Source organism: Herpailurus yagouaroundi, unplaced genomic scaffold, assembly GCF_014898765.1.
Source record: "Herpailurus yagouaroundi ecotype Mexico unplaced genomic scaffold, PumYag 77, whole genome shotgun sequence".
In the NCBI taxonomy this organism is placed as follows: domain Eukaryota; kingdom Metazoa; phylum Chordata; class Mammalia; order Carnivora; family Felidae; genus Herpailurus; species Herpailurus yagouaroundi.
In genome coordinates, this window is record NW_024412388.1 from 94,127,308 (window position 1) to 94,145,852 (window position 18,545).

Genomic DNA, 18,545 nt, shown 5'->3' on the forward strand with positions numbered 1-18,545 from the left:
GGCTCTGGCTCGGAGATAGCCTTCTGTCATCCTGACAGGTGATCTTGATCAGCTCATCTAGGTCCTTCCAAACCCAGACAACGCCACTCTAACCCTCTGCCCTGCATCAGGGCAGCGTGGGTTTCCCACAGATGAAGCACAACACGGTAGACGAGGACCCTCCCCCCCCAACCCTTGTGTCCTTCAGCGCATCCTACAGACTCCCTCCCCTTGCCCTTCTGATTCACAGCGCCCACCTCCCTGCACCTACCCTATTCGATCTACTGGGGAGCGAAGTCGCTTCTTGACCGCCAGCCCGGGAAGGGGCGCCAGCCAGCTGGCGGAGACACGGCTTAGAGGGGCGTCTTGGGCAGAGAGAGGTTTGGGGCTAAGGTGTGTATGCAGTGAGCTTGGAAGAGTGGGCTGGTAGCACAAAGAATGTATGCACAAGGGTTAGGAGAGGAGGTCCTGGGGCTTTGGTCTCTTTGCCCCCCGCATTTGTGCATTTTGCAGGGGCTTTTGCAGCAAGCACGGTAGGCAACAGCACGCCCTCCAAGACTACATTTCCCAGAAGGCTACGCGGGAGGGAGAGTGAGGGGCAGGCAACCTGTGCTGCGCTTGCGCAAAGAGTGAGCTGGAAAGGTGGGAGGGAGAGGGGAGGCGTGCCCGCGGCGGGGCTTGGGGGGAGGGGGCCGCGCGGCGGTGGCGCCGGGGCGGGCGCGCGTCCGCGGCGGTGATGGCGGTGCGTGAACGCGCGGCGGCAGCAATGGCCGCTCTGGAGCGGCGGGTGCCGAGTCTCGATGACTTCGCGGGACAGAGCTGGAGCTCGTGGGTGGAACGGGCCGACCTGCCCGCGGCCGACGGTGAGTGAAGCTCCCCTAGAGTCCGGGGACCCCATCACTGTCTCCCCTCCCCCTCTCCGGGCCCCCGCCAGCAGAGGGGAGCCGCCGACGGGAGCCGCCGTCCGGCTCCCCGGCCCCCCAAACAAAGGACCCGCCGGGTCCTAGTGCCCGCCTGCTCCATCACCTTCGCGCCTCCGGGTCCTAGCGCCGGCTCACAGCCCGCAGCCCACCCTGCCCACCTCTGCTTCTGCCGGTGCCCAGTACCTGCCCCCACATCTGCTTGCCTTTATCTTTCTCTTCGCCTGCTGTCCTCTAGCTTCCGCCCCTCCTGCACCTGCCTAGGGCTTTCCCCATCCGCAACAGTCCTCTCCACGTGTTTCCCACGCACCCCACTTCTGTGCCCCCCTCCCAACCCCCCTTGTTCTTTCGCCTTCTGCCCCACACCTCCTGCTCCTCCTCGGCGTTTGCCTGCCGGTTACAGTGCTACTGGACCACCCCCCCCCCCCGCCCCCTCCGCATTAGTTCGTCGGTCCATCCATCAATCCATCCTCCTTCCTCCCTCCTTTCGTCCATCCATCCCTCTCTGCCTGCAACCCTCAGTCCTTTCTCGGGCCTCTTGCTCTCCCTCTTGGCTCTCTCCCCTGACCCCCACCTTCTCTAGGCCCCTGAGTGCCTTTAGTAAGGGGGCTGACAGCCCCTTCTGCTGATCTTTGTCTCCTGGGCCCCAGGGGGCACCTGGCCTCGTGGCCTTTGGGGTGACAGCAGGCATCACAGCCCTGAAGAAGTTTGCAAGTGAGAAGAGGTGGAGGAGGAGACCGCATGGAGCGGTCTCTGATGACACTTGTTCTCCTCTGAGACATCCGACTCCCAGCTCAGTTCTGCCCATCACTGCATTTAAACGGACTTAAGAGTGGGAGCTGCCCCTTGTCTCTTGCATGCCTAACCCACTACCCCTCATATCTGGAGATTATGTAAGACTGTCAGCGATCTTCTCATCCTAGAAAGGGGCAAATCTATTAGTAGGCGTTAGAAGCACATCTAAGTGGAAGCCCAGGCTACCCCAGGACTGCCCCATGCTGGGTGGGCAAGGATGGGGCCATTGTCAGGGTCTGGGTGCTTTGAGAACCGGAAATGGAATCAGACGGGTTTGGTGACTCAGAATTGATTTTTTTTTCCAAGGGACAGGGAGGGGGCGTAGAGAAGGGGAGGGGAGAGGAGTGAGGTAGGGGGATGGGGGAAAGAGCTGCTTTGCACAGCTAAGATGTTTTTGTCATCAACCCAGAAACTGAGGTACAAGGGCAACCCTTGCCCAAAGCCCTCCTAAAGAGGGGAGGGGCTTGCATAGCTGACCAAGGGGACTTTGAAGATGCCATAGGACCCCCAATACAGCAGTTTCTGTGCTCTGTGACCATCCTGTCAACGCAGGACCTGAGAAGCTGGGTGTAACTTTGTCAGTGCCATGGTAACCCAAGTGGAACAAAATTGCATTCATGGGGATGGAGTCCTAGGAGAGTATATGTTTGGTATGGCACAGAGTAGCAGAAAGGACCCATCTAAGAAATCTCAAGAAGGGTATAGTAAAATATGCTAAGGATTGTTTCTCATTTAAATGGGGAAGCAAGCCCAGAAGGAGATCATATTTACCCACAATCACTCAGCTAGTCAGCAGTGGAACCCTGACTTGCACCTTGGAGTGAAGGGTCCATAGGAAAGGTGCCAGGATCCCTTCTAATGGAATTAGCTCATTGCAGAGGTAGCAGGTAAAGGAAGAATGGGCGCTTGAAAATGACCCACTGAAAGCTTCTCCAAATGGTCCTGAGCACCAGGAGCTTGTTAGGGAGTGTGGGCTTCCTACTGCTTGGCTGCCAGTGCTGGTTGGGTAGGAGTTGGGGCTTCTGGGGTAGGGGTGGGCCTTCTGAGCTGTGTTTCTCCTCCAGGGGCTGAGTTGGAGGAGAGTAACAAAAACACAAAGAAGTTGGATGCCATGACCCTCATTAAAGAAGGTGGGAGTTGACACACATTAGGGCTGGGACCTGGGGCAGATGGGGGGCTGCAGGGGTGGGGGTGGGGAGGGTATCTTCTGAGTGGGGGTAGGAGTGCTCTCTGATCTTACACGGAAACCCTGGGATCCCCAGCCCCAGTGATAAGGACTTCTGTCATTGCAGACATGTCCATCTTCGGGCACTGCCCTGCCCATGACGACTTCTATTTGGTTGTGTGTAACCACTGCAGCCAAGTGGTGAAGCCTCAAGCTTTCCAGAAGCACTGCGGTGAGGGGTGCCCTAGGGAGGAGATAGAGGGAACAGGGGAAGGTGGAGCACGGAACTCTGAGGACAGGGTCAGTTGGGAGGTCACGTGGGTAATAGGGGAAGGCGCTGGGGATCAGAAGGTCCTGGGGGCGGTTTCAGAGGATTGTGGCAGGTCAGAGTGATTGTTTGAGCAAAATTCTAGCATCTGGTGGAATTAGAGGAAGAGCTAAAAGGTTCAAGAAACTGGATCCTAGAATTTTTGAGTCTTGAAGGCTCAGATTCAGGTGGGAAGACGGCAAATTTAAAATCTAGTCTTGGGAAAGTCCAGAGTTTGTATCGTGAGTCTATGAGCAGGGCTAGGAGGTTGGGGAAGGAGGCAGTTGATATCACTCACCTCGATTACTCTCTCTACCTCCTGGTGACAGAAAGAAGACATGGGCCCCTCAGCAAGCTTTACGCCCGGGCCCCACCCCCACCTCCAGCCCCTGCCAGCTCTCAGAAATGCCATGTAGTGAATGGGCAGGGCCCAGCTTGTAGGGCCCCAGGTTCCACCAAAACCTCCAGGGAGAAGGGCCAGGGGTCCCGGAGCCGTGGCCACCAGCCTCCTGATAAGACACAGAAGGACAACCTCTGGTAAGGAGAGGCTGGAGACTCCCTGAGACCAGCCTTGACCCTGACCCTAGCCCAGGGAGGGATTAACACAAATGCAGGCAGCTGTGGGGCCATGGGCACTGCTCACAGCAGGAGGCAGCCAGCTCTCTCTGCCACTCCCTTCCATATGTTCCAAGGAATATGGGGTCCCCTTTTCCCATGTTCTGCACCCCTGCTGGAGCCCACCCAAATTCCAGGGCTGGGAAGGAGATGGCTCTGGGCTAGAGTCCAGGGCCCAGGCCCAGCCCCCCTGCCCCCCAGCCCATACCCTCTCTCCATATGTAGCCTTTTCGTGCCTGTGGTGAATCTGGAGAAGATGTCCAGTCTCCCGAAGCCCGATGGACACGGAATCAGGGTGGCCCCGCCCTCTGCTTTCCTCAGCCAGCCTGGCGGCCTCACCAAGGACTCCCCTGGAAAAACCCCCATGGCAACCCCTTCTAAAGAACCTCCTGGGAGAGAGAGCATCGAGATGACCCCCAGCGAGGGCCCCAGTCACCGGGCTGAAGGCAGCCCCCCTGAAAAGGAGCCTGGTGGGGCCAGACTGCCCCCCAAAACCCACCGGAAGATGGCTCGTAAGTAGTCATGATCTTGGGGGTCAGGAAGGTAGAGTGGGAACCCTTTTGGACTACTTTGTCCTTGGACCTGACGGAAAGGGGTCAGGAACGAGTGGGCCCGGCCATCACTGGTTGCAGGGTACGGGAGCCCATGGTCACCCCTTGATGAGGACATGTGCTTAAACTCCTTGCTTTCTAGGAAGGCTCTCTCCAGCCCAGGTTTCCTGATCAAGGCTAAGGGAGCTTATGCTTGGGCATCACCCTGGGCTGTTGACCTTTAGCTCTTTTCTCACCTAGATCCAGGGCACCCGATCGCTCCCACAGCTGGTTTCTCTGGCATCCCACATACCTGTGGCTGCTTTTGTTTCTTGATATGTGTTGCCCTGTTTTGGACTTGGCATTGCTAAAAGGAGGGCCTGGGCTGGGCATGGGTATGGGGATAGTTCTTTCGCCCAGCAGGGAGCTGCTGGTGCTGGGAGGCATTTCTCTGGGAGGCCGCAGCCCTGGACTTGACTGCCAGAGGCTCTTGTGTCTCAGGCCCAGCTCTCCCTAGGCCTTTCCATGGGAAATGGCCAGGGGGTTCACAGGAACTGTTTTCCCCACAGGGAAGGAGTGTGACCTCAACAGGCAGTGTGGGGTAATAAACCCAGAGACCAAAAAGATCTGTACCCGCCTGCTAACCTGCAAGGTAATCCCAGTCCCACCGCACCATGAGGGATAGCACACACACAGGTCCTGGGCAAGGAGAGAAACCACAGCGTTAGCCAAGATCCAGCTCAGGGGGTGGGAGTAAAGCCCCAGTGAAGCAAGGGGAGAGGAGGCTGTTCTCAGTGGGCCCGCGGTGGAACAGTAGGTAGGGGTGGCTTCCAGATTGCCCCACTCCAATGGAAGGTTCTGGTCCTTTGGGGGAGTGAAACAAAGACACACAAATACACCCACAAACATACTCACAGCCCCCTTCTCCACTTGCCCAGGCTAGAGCACACTGCTGCCTCTTACTCCTGCTCAGCTCACACCCCCTCCCCACCCTTCACCCTATTCTAGATCCACTCAGTGCACCAGCGCCGGGAGGTCCAGGGCCGAGCCAAGGACTTTGATGTGCTAGTGGCAGAACTGAAGGCCAACTCTCGCAAAGGGGAGTCTCCCAAGGAGAAGAGCCCAGGGCGCAAGGAGCCCACTCTTGAGCGCCCCTCCCAGGAGCCCCCCTCTTCAGTCCAGGTTGTGGCAGCGGCCGCCCCCAGCAGCACCTTCTCTGCTCGTGCCAAGCAGACCTACCCATACTGTGCACTGCCCAGGTAAGTCCAGGATCCAGTCCCCCATCTGGGGACACTTGGTCTGAAACCATCAGGGACCCCGGAAGATCGACCCAGGGAGTCTCACTCTGCCCTGAGTTGGGGGGATACCTGGGGACCCCCAGCAGTGGTGTGGAAGAAGGGGACTACCTGCTTCTAACCAAGCATACTGTAGTACCTCAGCCTCTGTGTAGCTTGCCAGTTACAGTACCTGGGATAAGAACATTTTCCCAGCTGCTTCTGACAGGCCAAAACTTGTAACTGGGGAACCGAAAGGGTCAGGGTCCTGGGTGAGGCAGTCCTACTGTATTCATTCACTGGCCCCTTCGTGTGCAGAGGCTGCGCTGGAGCCCTGGGAGAGCCTGCCTTGCTGGAAGGAGACACATGCATCTCTGCCTGTAACACAGGGGGCAGACGTGAAACAGGCTCAGCTCACAGACAGGCTCATGCAAGAAGGGGTTTGAGAGAATTGACTGGGCTGACCAGAGCTGGGTGCAGTTAAGCTCAGAAGATTTTCTGGAGGAGGCAAATCTGGAGCAGATTCCGCCCCCCCCCCCCCCAGGAGGCAGGGCCTGGGAAGTGAAGGGGCTGGGGAGAGGATCCCTTGGGAGCTGTGGCCCCTGACCTTTCCGGCTCTTACAATGTGAGCTCTGTTGTTCCCTCCCTTCCTGTCCTCCTTCCTCTTTGTCTGATTGCCCAGCAGGGTGTCTGCCCTGGCTGTTCAGGGACACCCCCACCCCAACCCACTCCTGTCTCAGTCTCATCGCCCTCACATCCCCTTTGGCCCTTCCAGGTCCCGGGCCTCCTCTGAGAGTGAGTTGGATGATGAAAGCCCCTGTGGTGGTGATGGGGACCCAGGCCTGTTCCCCTTTCCCCTGCCCCGGGGTGGGGCCCAGGCCTCCAGCGAGGAGAGTGAGGAGGAGGGGACATCTGACGACCTCCACCTCCCCCCTGACTGCCATTATGCAACCCGGCCCCCGCGGCCACAGGCGGTAAGGACCTGGGGCAGGGACCTGGGGTGGGGGGTGGCCCAGCCCTCCTGGCCCACAGTGCGGGGAGGAGGTCAGATCCTTTGTACAGGAGCCCTCCCTGCATCCCAGGCCCCGCTAACCATGGACCTTCCTTCTGCCTCTAGTTCTGCACGTTTGGGAGTCGGCTGGTGAGTCCAGGATGCTACGTGTTTAGCCGCCGGCTGGACCGGTTCTGCTCAGCACTGAGCTCCATGCTGGAGCGGCACCTCAGCTCACACATGTGGAAGTGAGTCTCTCAGGCCCAGAACTTCCCTCCCTAGACCTCAAGCCCCAGACATACGTGAGCTTCAGAAGCCCTAATTCTTCTCACATACCTATGGATGTGGTTCGGCATTTGTCGGGAAGACCCCAGATAGACCGAACAGGAGGCGGGGAAACTTGGCAGCCTGAAGCTGGGCTAAGGCAGGGCATGGGTGGGCGGTCTGGGAGGGAATCCCGACTCTTAGCCATCACTTCCAGTACCTCTTGGGTGACTAGGGATAGGGGATGTCCAAACTGAAATTTGAAATGAGGTTCTTAATGGGTGTGTATACTAGTTCATTCCTGCTTATCCCTGTGCTGTCTTCCTAACCCTCAGTTCCAGTGTCTCCCAGCAGATGGCAGCAAGGCCGGGGCTCTGTGGGCCATCTCTAGGTGGGGCGGAGAGACTGGTGTATGTCGGAAGGGAGGGCCTCTTGTTTGCTTGGCATCTCAGTGGAGCTCTCTCTCTGCTGCAGGAAGATCCCACCGGCGGCTGAGCCTCCATCCCACCTTGTCAGCTCCGCACTCGCTGCTCCCCTGAGCCCATCCTCTACTGGCAGCTGCCCCCGCCTTCCAGGCCCACCCCTCAGACCTGCCTGCCCAGCCTCCACGCCCCCCGCCAAGGACGGCCTTGTCCCCAGCTACCCTGCAGGCTCCCCCAGTGTGGCAGCTGCCTGCAGCCAGGCGGAGTGCATGGGCGGGAGCCAGGCCATCACCTCACCACTGCCTGCCAACACGCCATCCCCATCCTTCAGCAAACTCCCGCCTTCGAAGGCCAGCAAGTTGTCCAAAGGCAAGGATGGGGCTGAGGTGGAGGCCCCTTCTCGAAAGCGAAAGTTATCACCAGGCCCCACTACTTTCAAACGGACCTGCATCCTGGATCCCCCTGCAAAAGGCAAACCCTCTGGCTGCCGGGGCCTCTCGGCCAAGACTAAAACTGCCCTGGGCATGGGGCTTAATGGGACAGTGGGGCCAAGAGTGAAGCGGGCAGGGCCCCTGGACTGTCGGGGTTCCCCTCATCAGCCCCCTACTCCAGTCAAGGCTTCTCAGCTGGACAACCGGGGAGCGGCTGGACACCCAGCCAAGGCCCTGCCAACCAATTGCCTCTCTGAGGAGGAGGTAGCCAAGAAGCGGAAAAACCTGGCCACTTACTGCCGGCCAGTGAAGGCCAAGCACTGCCAGGCTGGCGCCCCTGCTGATGTGGCCTGTTCTGTGCGCCGCAAGAAGCCGGGTCCAGCCATGGCCTTTGAGGAGAAGTGTTCTACACTGAAGGTACCAGCCCAGCTCCCTGAAGAGCATGGGCAGGGAAAAGTCAGGATGGACGAGGGTAGAATACACAGTGGGGACCTGACACAGAGAAGGTGCTAAGTAAATGTTTGTGTAGGGAAGGGATGAAAGAGGAAATTGAGACAGTTCCTGGGCCATCTTCTCTAGGGAGAGGTAGGTCAGCTCTTCGAAAGGTAACCTAGCTTTTGTTTGATGGGCCTCCCTCTATCTCCAGCCCTCTCCCTTGAGCTAAAGAGATGCTGCCTCTCCCCTGCCCTGACACCTGCTTCTGTTTTAATCAAAGGGCCACTTTCTGAATTGGCTGTGGCCTTCACACCAGGAACTAGAGCTACCTCTGTCCCCTGAAGGAAAGGCAGTTGGACTCCATGAACTCTGATGGGAAAGGTTTGGGCAATGGGGTGGAGTCTGGGTTGCGAAGCTGTGGCCCGACATGCTGGGCAGCAGGGTGGGCAGGCTGGTCCAGTTCTTTGGTTCTGCCTCTGGGCATCAGGGCATGCAAGGGCAGGAACACCACCCAAGGTCCACATACGTATATGTGTCCACCTTGCACATGTGCCCACTTCCGGGTTTTCAGGGGCTAGGCGAGTTTTCCAGGGTTTCTGGTAAAGCCAGCAGCCAGGTTTATGTGCCTCTTCTGATGGCAGCCCTGGAGTAGCATTATATGGGCTATCCATTTGATCTCAGCCAGGAGGGACTTACTGGCGGTGAGACAGGGGATGCCCTTCCGGTTCAGGCACGGGCCAGACGTGTACCAAATCCTCTGGCACCCATATGAAAGGGTTTGGGGCAGTGCCCCACACGTGTGTGCATGTGTACATGGGTGTTTTCAGGCTGTCCCTGTTGGGCTGGCATTCATCTCTCCCTTCACCCTTCACCCGGCTTCCCTCACCAGCCCAGCAGGAGAAAAGCAAGCTTTAGCTCCAATGGTCCACACAGTGCACGGGTAGGAGGCCTGCTAGGCCCCCCAGCCTGACCGTGTCTCTTGCCTCTTGTCTTCCTGCAGTCTAAAGCCCATTAACAAGAAAGTGCCTGCCCACTGCGATGGAGCCGCCAGCACCTCCTCCCCTCCAGATCCGGGCCCCAGGCTGCTGCCGCTTTTTATAACTTTATATTATTTTTTTTAAGAAAAAAAAAAAAAACTCTTTAAAATACCTCAAGACTGTCTCCCTGTTCTGTTGCCGCTAAGAAAATGTAAAAACAGAAACGTAGAAAAGGAAGGAAAAAGATGTAATAAAATGAGTGTCCTTGCTGTCCCCATCCGCACCCCAAGAGGCCAAGATGATGGGCAGCCAGACTCCAGCTCCCATCTCTTGCCTTGCAGATGTCTCTTAGCTCTTATATTTTTGTCCTTTTAAACAATGTGGAAATGGCTGGGGTTTGTGTCATGGGGGCAGTCTTCTCTTCAGATAAGATGAGGCATGTCGCTCTGAGTGAGCAAGGCTAGCCAGAGTCTTTACCCCAGAGATGACTCCAGTCATCAAGGGAAACTTGACGGGGTGGGGAGCCACACCTCTGGCTCTACTCTCAGGTCTTTGCCCTGAACCTCTGCGGGAGTCAGCTAGGGCCCTTCTCCAGTCTTTCAGCCTCCATCCAGTCCTGGGCCTCCATCCCATCTCTGAATTATTGCCTCAGTCTCTTCAGCTGTTCCTGCCCTTCCCGCTTCTCACTAGCAGCCTTATTTTCTCAACCACTCGGGGAGCTCGAATTGAGTTGGTAACTGCTCTAAGGATGTCCGTGATTTCTGCGGGACAGCCTGTTTTGGTCTCTCTGTCCGTAGCCTGTGGGTTTGCTCTTCAGGAAGGGATAGGGTCTCTCCCAGGTAGGCCTCCTTAAGGTGAACCACACCTTTTTGGAGGCAAGAAGGGGAAGGGTATGATCACTTACAGAACTTCTGGTGTGGGAGGCAGCAGGAATGTGGGAGGACCTGGTCCCTCAGGATCACCTGGCTCCCCAGGACTGAACAGATGGTGTGGAGGTGGGAAGGGCTGCGTGTGCCCTAGTTCTTCCCTTTATCTCACTGGAGACTAGTGCATGTCCCTCCTTTGGTCCTCAAACCTGAACTCACCAGGCACAGGGCACTATTTTTTGGCCTTGTCCTTTCGGTCTCTTTGCTTTTAGGCGGAAAAGACTCTTATTCCCTTAACAAGCCAGAAGAAGGGATGGCAGGAGGGTGTAGGCAGGTGGAGAAATCCAGTGTTTCTAGAAGACTGTTCAAACCACTGGTCTCACGCTCTTGGTTCAGTGTACGAAGTTTGTGATTGGGATTTGGGTGGAATCAGTTACCATAGGTGTAATTTCCACAGGCTACTTGAGGCGAAAGTCCTTGTGGACAGAAAGGTGCAAATGAGGTTGACCGAAGAAACCAGGCTGGTCGCCTGCTGTCGGGTCCCCTTCTGCCCCCAGGGCTCCCTAGGGCCGACGCGCTTTCCCCCCAGCCCACAGAGGGCGCTGTGGGCGAGTCCGCCGTACTGCCGGCGGCGGCCCGGGGAGGGGCCTCTCCCGCCGTCGCGGCCGCCTCCGCGATCGCAAACCCGGAAGACGCGCTCTAGCAGCTGTGAGTGTGCGCCGGCCCGGCCATGCAGCCCCTGGAGGTAGGTCTGGTTCCCGCTCCAGCGAGGGAGCCGAGACTGACCCGCTGGCTGCGGAGAGGCAGTGGGATCTTGGCGCACCTGGTGGCTTTGGGCTTCACCATCTTTCTGACTGTGCTGTCCCGGCCGGGAACCAGTGAGTGTGCAAGGCGGGGCGGGGCCAGGAAAGGGGGCGGAGCCGGGATGCTGGAGGAACGGCGCCTGGAGCGCTCGGAGAACTGGCGTGGGGACCCCCGCAGTGGTGGGGGGAGGCGTACTGTGGAAGGGTAGTAAGGGCGTGGTGGGGCGGGTCCCCGGGAGGTGGGTCCTGGAAGGATCCGACTCTGGGTGCTGGGGTGGAGAGGCAGACACTGAACTGACCTCAGCTCATCAGCAGAGACCCTCATGGAGAATACGAGCAAAGAAGACCAAGGTCCATTCTAGGACTGGGCTGACAGCTGCGAGGTGCCGAATGGGGAACACAGGCCAAATTGATGTATATTTGTCCCCTTAGTTGGTCATCGTAAGGCCCCTTGACTGCTCCACTTTGCACGGAGCTCCTGATTCGTGATTAGAGTTGGGGATAGTACACTGACCTTTCCCCTATAGCCAGATTTTTTGGGCTCCAGCCAGCCACAGGGGCAGAAACAATGGTGCCCAGCCGTCAGTCTGTTCTCTTTGATTCTTAGGTCTTTTCTCCTGGCACCCTGTATTCATGGCCTTGGCGGTGAGTTTGGGCTTCTTTTCTGCAGCTGATTCGTTAGAATATGCCCGTAGGGAAGCATCCAGCCTTCCGAAGGCGTGCAGCCTTTCTGAGGCTCAGAGAGGTGGGGGAAAGAGCAAGGGCCCCATCTTTCCCTGCAACCTATGATTGGGAGACATGGAGGGCCGGGCTGTAGTTAGTATCAAGTGGTTGAAGGGGGTTGGGAGAGTATGGAAGATGTATCTTTCTCCCCTATGGTCTGAAAGGAGGAAGTAGAAGGGGTGTTTCCAATCACACCCCCAACACCCCTACCCCCTCAAAGTTCAGGAACTTGCTAAAGATTTGCTTAATATTGGTCAAGAAGTGGGAATCATTGCCTGTGGAGGAGGAGGAGGAGGTAGGGCATGGATGTCAGCCTGAGTGATAAAACTTCCACTCGAGTGTTGATTCTCCATTGTGCCCAGAAATCCTGACCTGTGATGCAGGAGGTCCTGGTGGGAGTTCTTTGGCCTCCACCCTTTGTACTCCCTGTTTGGATGTATGAGAGCACCCCTTTTTTCTTAGGCCTCCAAGCTGGCCTGAGGCTCACGGGCCCTCTCCTGTGTTCACAGTTCTGCCTCTGCATGGCTGAGGCCATCCTGCTCTTCTCGCCTGAGCACTCCCCGTTCTTCTTCTGCTCCCGAAAGGCTCGGATCCGACTCCACTGGGCAGGGCAGACCCTAGCCATCCTCTGTGCAGCCCTGGGCCTGGGCTTCATCATCTCCAGCAGGACCCGCAGTGAGCTGCCCCACCTGGTGTCCTGGCACAGCTGGGTAGGCGCTCTGACCCTGCTGGCCACTAGTGGTCAGGCACTATGTGGGCTCTGCCTCCTCTGTCCTCGAGCAGCCAGAGTCTCAAGGGTGGCTCGCCTCAAGCTCTACCATCTGACTTGTGGACTGGTGGTCTACCTGATGGCTACAGGAACGGTGTTCCTAGGCATGCACTCAGTGTGGTTCCAGGCCCAGATCAAAGGTGCAGCCTGGTACCTGTGCCTGGCACTGCCCCTCTATCCGGCCCTGGTGATCATGCACCAGATCTCCAGCTCCTACTTGCCAAAGAAGAAAATGGAAATGTAAGTTCCTCTGAACTTTGAATGTAGGTGGGACACTTGCCTTGGACTTTAATGTTTCCTCTGGTGACCTTCAAGGGATCCACTTCAGAAGTGGTAGGATTTTTGTACTTCTTAGCTGGGCCAGGGGCCACAGAAACCCAAACTGCTATTGCTGACGACGATTCAGGGGGCCCAAATGGGGAAATATACTGGGTGCAAGTGGAAGGTGATTGGGGGGTGGGGGGGGCCTTGGTCCTGAAGCCTCCACTCTTGATGGGACACAGAAGTGTTGGGCGGCGGCGGTGATGGTGTTGGCAGTCATTTCTTGCCTGTGCTCCTGATGGAGAGTTGGGTTACGGTAACTTATGAATGAGCACAGTGGCTCTTTGGGTCTGTTGGAGACAGCAGTGTGGAGAGAGCACATGGGTTATGGTTCCTGTAGGTTCTAATGTGCAACCTTAGGCAAGTCACATGCCTCAGGACCTCAGTTTCCACATCTGTGTCATGGGTGAGTTTCTAAACAATCTCCCAATATTCAGTGTCTGTCAGGTTGATGTCACAGAACACTCTCCCCGCTCTGGAACGGTGGCTGGACCACTAAGCAGACTCAGGATGTGATTCATACATTGGTTATTCTCTTATCCCTCTGAAGGGACAGGTCTGTCTTTGTGGCCTTCCAGGAATCTGTGCCAATTTGGCTCCTGGACTAGGGCACAGAAGGTCAGGCACTGTGGAAAGAAGGGTCCCATGTGAGGCTCTTTTGAACTCCAAGACAGTAAAGGCACTAAAGTCACTTTAAAGCTTTTGAAGGAGCAGAAGGGCATTGGCCTAACCAAGCCTATGGCTCCTGGCTGGGCGTCTTAGCTCAGTTAAGAACTTCCTTCAGCCCACCTCAGAATCTGGGCTTGAGGGCTGCATGTCATGGGTTTGCACCTTCCCCGACATGTGTTCTCAGTGGCAAAGTAGTCCTGAGCTTCTCATGTTCAGCCCTTCCTAGGGCTCACATTCTTGCCTTAGCACATAGCTTTATGTAGGTATTCTGAAACTTTTAGAACAAACTAAGAGCTAAGGAAGAGGGGTAGGGCTTTTCTGATCTAGGGAAAACAAAGTCTCCCTGGTCCCTTTCTCAGCTAAGCTTTTCTCAGTTGCGGTCTCTTGCCAGCTCTCTGGTCTAGGAGGGGGCTGAGTTTGTTGCCAGTTGGCAAAAAAGGGCCGGGTCCTCTTCCCTGCAGAGACCCCTCCTTGTTCCAGACTGAAGCTAGTTCCCCAGACCATTCTCAGTGGTGAGGGCTGGATGCTGGACTGGTTAACTGTGATCTGGCTTGGTCGCAGAGATGGGACCTCCATAGATCATGACAAGGACTGAAGATGGCTAAGCCAGAAAAGCTGATGTTGAGGCAAGTAAAGACAGCTCAGGGGATACTCTGGGAGGTCTGGGTATAGGGGCTGGAGCTCCAGGTCCCAGGAGCAGGGCAGGCGTTCCTAGATGGCAATAATTTAGATGTCCCAGGTCTTCCTATGATGTAAGAGCTTCCTGTCTGGGTGGCTCGGAAGCAAGGAGGTTGGTATGATTTAACAGTCCAGGAATTGGGACTGCGAGGGCACAAGTGTCCTCTGAGTGGATCTCATTGGGTCAGATGGCATCTCCAGGAGCTCTCCAGACCCAGAGCATCTAAAGGGGGTCTCTGCTGTTCAGAGGGTGATTATACCTGTCTCATTGTCTGCTCTTCTCTCTCAAACTACCCAATGTGGTCTAAACTTGGAGAAGATGGTTCCTGGGGCATTCTTCCCTAGTGTCACTTGGATCAGGGACTCCATCTCCTCTCCCCCTGTCACAGCCAGTGCTGGGAGTCCCATCCTGTCTACAGCAGGGTGACAGGGCCGGTGAGGTTCACCAGCTTCTGCGAGCCAAGCAGGCAGCACCATAAAGCCTGAGCCTGCCTGAGGTGTTGCCTCCTCCCAGGTGGTGCGGGGGCTGGTGGGCGCTCGGGCAGGCGGGCTGACAGCCGGCAGTTTGCGTGGGCTGTGCCAGCTGATGTCTATTCCCAGCCCTCGGAGGAAGGGGGAAGTCATTTATATTCTGCAGGAGGAAGGGGCGCCAGCTGTCACCTATCTGACCAGGAGGCCGAGAGGAGGGCACAGGTGGTCTTCTGCTTAGCCTGACTGCAGTATAGGGAGTAGGTCACCAGGAGGAGCCCTTCTTCCCGGTTGGCCAGGTTGTGGGGGGGGACTTCTGCCCCCCTTCTCTGAATCCCATCACCACCTGCCCTCACATCCTGGGCCAGCAGCTGGACAACCATTAGACCTCAGTGCCAGGGCACTCTTCCTCCAGCTGGGAAGAGGTAGCTGCCTGCTACACATGCCTCCTGCTTGTGTGTTTCCTCCTCCCTACACCCTCTGTTACCCCCACCTCTCTTCATCTCCCCACCTGGGATATTAGCTGGGCTCCTCAGCAATGAGGCAGAGGCCTTGGGGGAAGAAGCGAATGTCTATTGCCCTTGTTCCCTGGCTAGGGAAAGCTGCTAGTAGTCAGCCTGTACTGTCTTTTTTAAAAAAAGCCAGGGTGCTCAAATTAAAAAAAAAAAAAAAAAAAAAAAGCATGTCATTTGCACAAATTTGCATATCAGGCTCACTAAGACTTGATTCCAAATATGATATTTTAAACTCAACCTTGAGGACATTAGAAATGTAGATGTTTTTTGTAACCAAATCCAAATGGTAACAGGATTACCAGTCTGGGTTCAGACCCCTCCCCCAGCTCCCATCTTTCCGTAACCACCCCCCTTGAGCCCCACCAGAGCTGGGGTTGGTGTTGAATGGCAGGAGCCCTGTGTCTTGGGGAATTAATTCTTCCAGCCTCACCTTCTTGGCTGTTCAGCTGCATCAAAGGTAGGCCGCCGCCCCTTGCCAGCCTGTTTCTCCTCTCCCTAGCATCTCACAGGGCAGACTGCCCATCCCAGTCCCTGACACCGGCCTGTCCCTTCTTTCTCATTGTCTCCACCCTTCCACCCCCGTACATGGCTGCTCTGGGTCTTGTTTTTCAAACCTCACTGTGGGAGATCTAGGCATCTTCCCTGAGCCAGCTGGCTGCTGTGCCAAGGCCTGTTCAGAGTTAACAATAATCATTAGCTGCACAGTGCTGGGGCCTTTCAGCTCCAGGGCTCTAGGCACTTGGAGGCTGAGTCAGCCAGCCCTCACCTTCCCCCTCCTTCTGGGCAGCTAGAGTGTAATGGAATGGGGAGGGGGTGGTCAGAGTCTCACTTCCTAACCATGGCTTGAGGCTGCTTTCCTTTGGGAGTGGGCCTTGAGCTTCCTCTGGGTATATTACTAAGGCCTTTTCACCTGACAAAGATCAAGACGGGAACACAGCGTAGGCTCTGCTGAGAGTGGCAGTGGCCGTCATTGACCCTGAACCTCCAGTACTCCTGACCTTCCTTCTGTTATCTGTCTTAACTTCCAGAGGACACCTCTGGTCCTGATGCCCCAATCTCAGCATTTCTGGTGGCCCTTTGCAACCTTAGGGAGCAGGGAGGCTTCTGGGGTAGTGCTCCACTCTTCCTGTATCCGGTTGACCTAAGAACCTGTGTATCATGCAGTAAAAAGCACATTGACCTGGGAACCAGGAGGGCTGCAGTCTACATTTGCTCAGCTCCTAACACTGGTGTGGCTGTGGGCAAATCACTTACTGTTTGACCTACCTCACAGGGATGTTGTGAGGGTTTGATGAGAAAATGCATGTTAACAGGCATTGGAAAGTCCAAAGTATTAAATGTAAACAGGTGATAGTATGTTTTTGTCCTTGACTCTTTCATTCAGCCTGGCTCTGGGTTTGATGCTTCTTTTATAGGGAGGCGATAAACAGTTACAGCTAAGATGCTTAGAGGACCCAAGTCCCTGGCAGCTTGTGTCGTCAGCCATCCTGAGAGCGCACACACATTTCTTCCTTCTAGATGAAAGGTCAGCTCTCATCCACTCCTGTCAGGAAAGCCACCAAGCCTGGCAAAGCCAGCCCTAAGTGCTGCTGGTTTCAAGGCATGGGGCTGGTGTAAATCCGGAAATCAGTGCAGTTGTTCCCTCATCCAACCTGAAGTTCCTGGAGCTGGTCTGTCTGAATCTCTCCTACCTAATTCTGCACTTCTGAGGGAAAAGTGGAGCAGGCAAGCCAGGGAGGCAGGAGCAATAGTAACGGACACAACACCGCCACCCTGACTCTCTGGTTTCCCCTGTAGCCCCAGGCTGAGCAAGGCCCGCCTCAGGCCCTCATGCCCGGCACTGGAGATGTAGAGCTGACACGCGGCCCCTAGCTTGTTCGCAGTTTTTTCTCTTTCCTGGTTACAGGCTCTTGGAGTAGGATCACAGTCCCCTCCTCAAAGGACTTTATTGGAATTAAAACACACACACACACACACACACACACACACACACACACACACACACACACACACACCATGACAGCAGTTCTATTTAAATGTCAAATTAGGGGAAGGATACTTTCCATTCCATTTGAGAACTGCCAGCAGTCTGCTGGGAGTGCACAGAGAGAGGCAGGAACAACAGCAGTGCAGAGGCTCCAGTATTCAGTTTTTTATCTCAATTGTTTTTTTTTCTATCCTGGGATCCAGCAGTGAGACACTAGTCAGGCGTTGTGGGCATAGCCTGAGCAGTTCTTACCAGCACGGGCACAGAGCAGATATAGGTGACATACAGGAGGACAGGGCCCCAGAACTGCCCTGGTGGGTGTTTTGAAGTAGACAGTCCCCAGCAGTGGGCTAAGCTTAAAGCAGACCCAAATTACATCCAGTAAGAAGCCTTCCCCCTAGATATCCACCCAGAAGGCTTGGCTAGTCACCAATGTGTAGGGAATAAGAGTTCCAGTTTTTAATCTACCCGCTATTGTCAGAATTTCCCAGATGATTTTTTTTTTAACCTCTGCTAAAAGCAGATTAAATAGCTACTTCAGGCCATTCTGTGGTACCAGAGGATTCAGCTCTTTGTCTCACTGAGTATACATGAGGGGCCCCCAGCACCCCTCTCTTTAAAGCAGGTTGTGAGCTATCTCACCGGGCTCAGGACTGAGCTGGGCCTTTCTAGCTAGACCCCACCCAAAGCAAACTGGCCAAGTGAAGGAGCAGTGGGAGGTGAGGGAAAAGCAGCACCTACTTCTGTCCAGCTACAGTGCTTCCCCCTCCCTCCCCGTGTGCCTACTTGCATGTGTACACACACACACACACACACACACACACACACACACACACGTGCATATACACACCCCTAACTTAGGGGCCAATGACTCTCACCTTATGCATGCCAGTGCTGTAGGGTGCCTGGAAGGCTCCCTGCAAGGCTGTGTGTCCTGGCTCACAGAAAAATGGTTCTCAGACTGTCCCTCTATGTGTGGGACAGTAACCACACTGACACAGACTAGAAGGCCTCAGGGCAGATCTAAGTATCTTTGCCACTTGGTATTTCCTACCTGACAGCGTATAAGCCTGATGAAGGGGCTTGATGAAGCAGCTGCATTAGCCTTCCTCTCTCAAGCCCCAGGAAAGGACGCATCTGGCACAGGCTCACTGTAGCCAGACCAGAAAAGCCAACCTTCCTACTGCATAGGCCTGAGCCTTTTCTACATTGTGGATGAGGAAAGGAGCTTCACGGTGGCTTCCTGGGAGACACGGTAAGTGCTACAAGAACTACAACTGCAGAAGGGAAGGAGGTGAGAGGTCAAATGGAAAGGAGAGTAGGCTGGCCAACGCAACTGAACTTTCTACTTCTGTTGCACAAGGCAACTGTCCTGTTAGCCTTCACCACTCCGCTGAAATGCCACCTAAGAGGAGCTGAGTGCTACAAGACATGGTAGACAAAATTGCACATCTTGGCCAGAATCTTAGGGAACTTCTTGTGGTTTGGGGATGGGGGGTGTGGGGCTGAGGTGCAGCCATGGCCTTGGGAGGTAGGAGAAGGGAGCACCACAACTTTGCAGGTTCAGAGACAGGGCTTGACAGAGGGGAGAACTCCCGGCAGTCTTCCCAGACCTGTTCTCTTTACCAGCGTCCCCTTCTT

The 18,545-nt window shown here is 55.8% G+C and overlaps 2 protein-coding genes across 6 annotated transcripts; both read left to right on the plus strand.

Moving 5' to 3' along the window:
* The first annotated feature begins 699 nt into the window (after window positions 1-699).
* Window positions 700-9,282, plus strand: ATXN7L2 (ataxin 7 like 2). Of its 4 annotated transcripts, none has more exons than XR_005788837.1 (11): window positions 700-842; window positions 2,759-2,824; window positions 2,987-3,091; window positions 3,496-3,703; window positions 4,007-4,293; window positions 4,881-4,963; window positions 5,320-5,570; window positions 6,361-6,559; window positions 6,703-6,824; window positions 7,315-8,278; window positions 9,129-9,282. XR_005788837.1 is itself a non-coding variant. In XM_040471225.1 (11 exons), exons 1-11 carry the CDS (start codon window positions 716-718, stop codon window positions 9,141-9,143), a joined length of 2,259 nt encoding a protein of 752 aa, XP_040327159.1. In that variant the 5' UTR covers window positions 700-715; the 3' UTR covers window positions 9,144-9,282. The 4 variants fall into 4 exon arrangements, 3 of the variants coding, with proteins under 3 accessions (XP_040327159.1, XP_040327158.1, XP_040327160.1); XM_040471225.1 differs by having other exon boundaries at window positions 7,315-8,110; XM_040471224.1 differs by having other exon boundaries at window positions 7,315-9,282.
* A 104-nt stretch (window positions 9,283-9,386) lies between these two features.
* On the plus strand, window positions 9,387-16,273 carry CYB561D1 (cytochrome b561 family member D1). Of its 2 annotated transcripts, XM_040471229.1 has the most exons (3): window positions 9,387-10,849; window positions 11,382-11,419; window positions 12,007-16,273. In XM_040471229.1, the coding sequence occupies exons 1-3, from the start codon at window positions 10,702-10,704 to the stop codon at window positions 12,508-12,510; spliced, it is 690 nt and encodes a 229-aa protein (XP_040327163.1). In that variant the 5' UTR covers window positions 9,387-10,701; the 3' UTR covers window positions 12,511-16,273. The 2 variants fall into 2 exon arrangements, with proteins under 2 accessions (XP_040327163.1, XP_040327164.1); XM_040471230.1 differs by lacking the exon at window positions 11,382-11,419 and having other exon boundaries at window positions 9,387-10,716.
* The last annotated feature ends 2,272 nt before the right edge of the window (window positions 16,274-18,545 follow it).

Coding starts and splice junctions, on each gene's coding strand:
- CYB561D1 (XM_040471229.1), top strand. CDS start 10,702: ATGCAGCCCCTGGAGGTAGGTCTGGTTCCCGCTCCAGCGAGGGAGCCG. Junction 10,850..11,381: donor GCTGTCCCGGCCGGGAACCA/GTGAGTGTGCAA, acceptor TTTGATTCTTAG/GTCTTTTCTCCTGGCACCCT. Junction 11,420..12,006: donor CTGTATTCATGGCCTTGGCG/GTGAGTTTGGGC, acceptor CTGTGTTCACAG/TTCTGCCTCTGCATGGCTGA.
- ATXN7L2 (XM_040471224.1), top strand. CDS start 716: ATGGCGGTGCGTGAACGCGCGGCGGCAGCAATGGCCGCTCTGGAGCGG. Junction 843..2,758: donor CGACCTGCCCGCGGCCGACG/GTGAGTGAAGCT, acceptor TTTCTCCTCCAG/GGGCTGAGTTGGAGGAGAGT. Junction 3,092..3,495: donor AGCTTTCCAGAAGCACTGCG/GTGAGGGGTGCC, acceptor TCCTGGTGACAG/AAAGAAGACATGGGCCCCTC.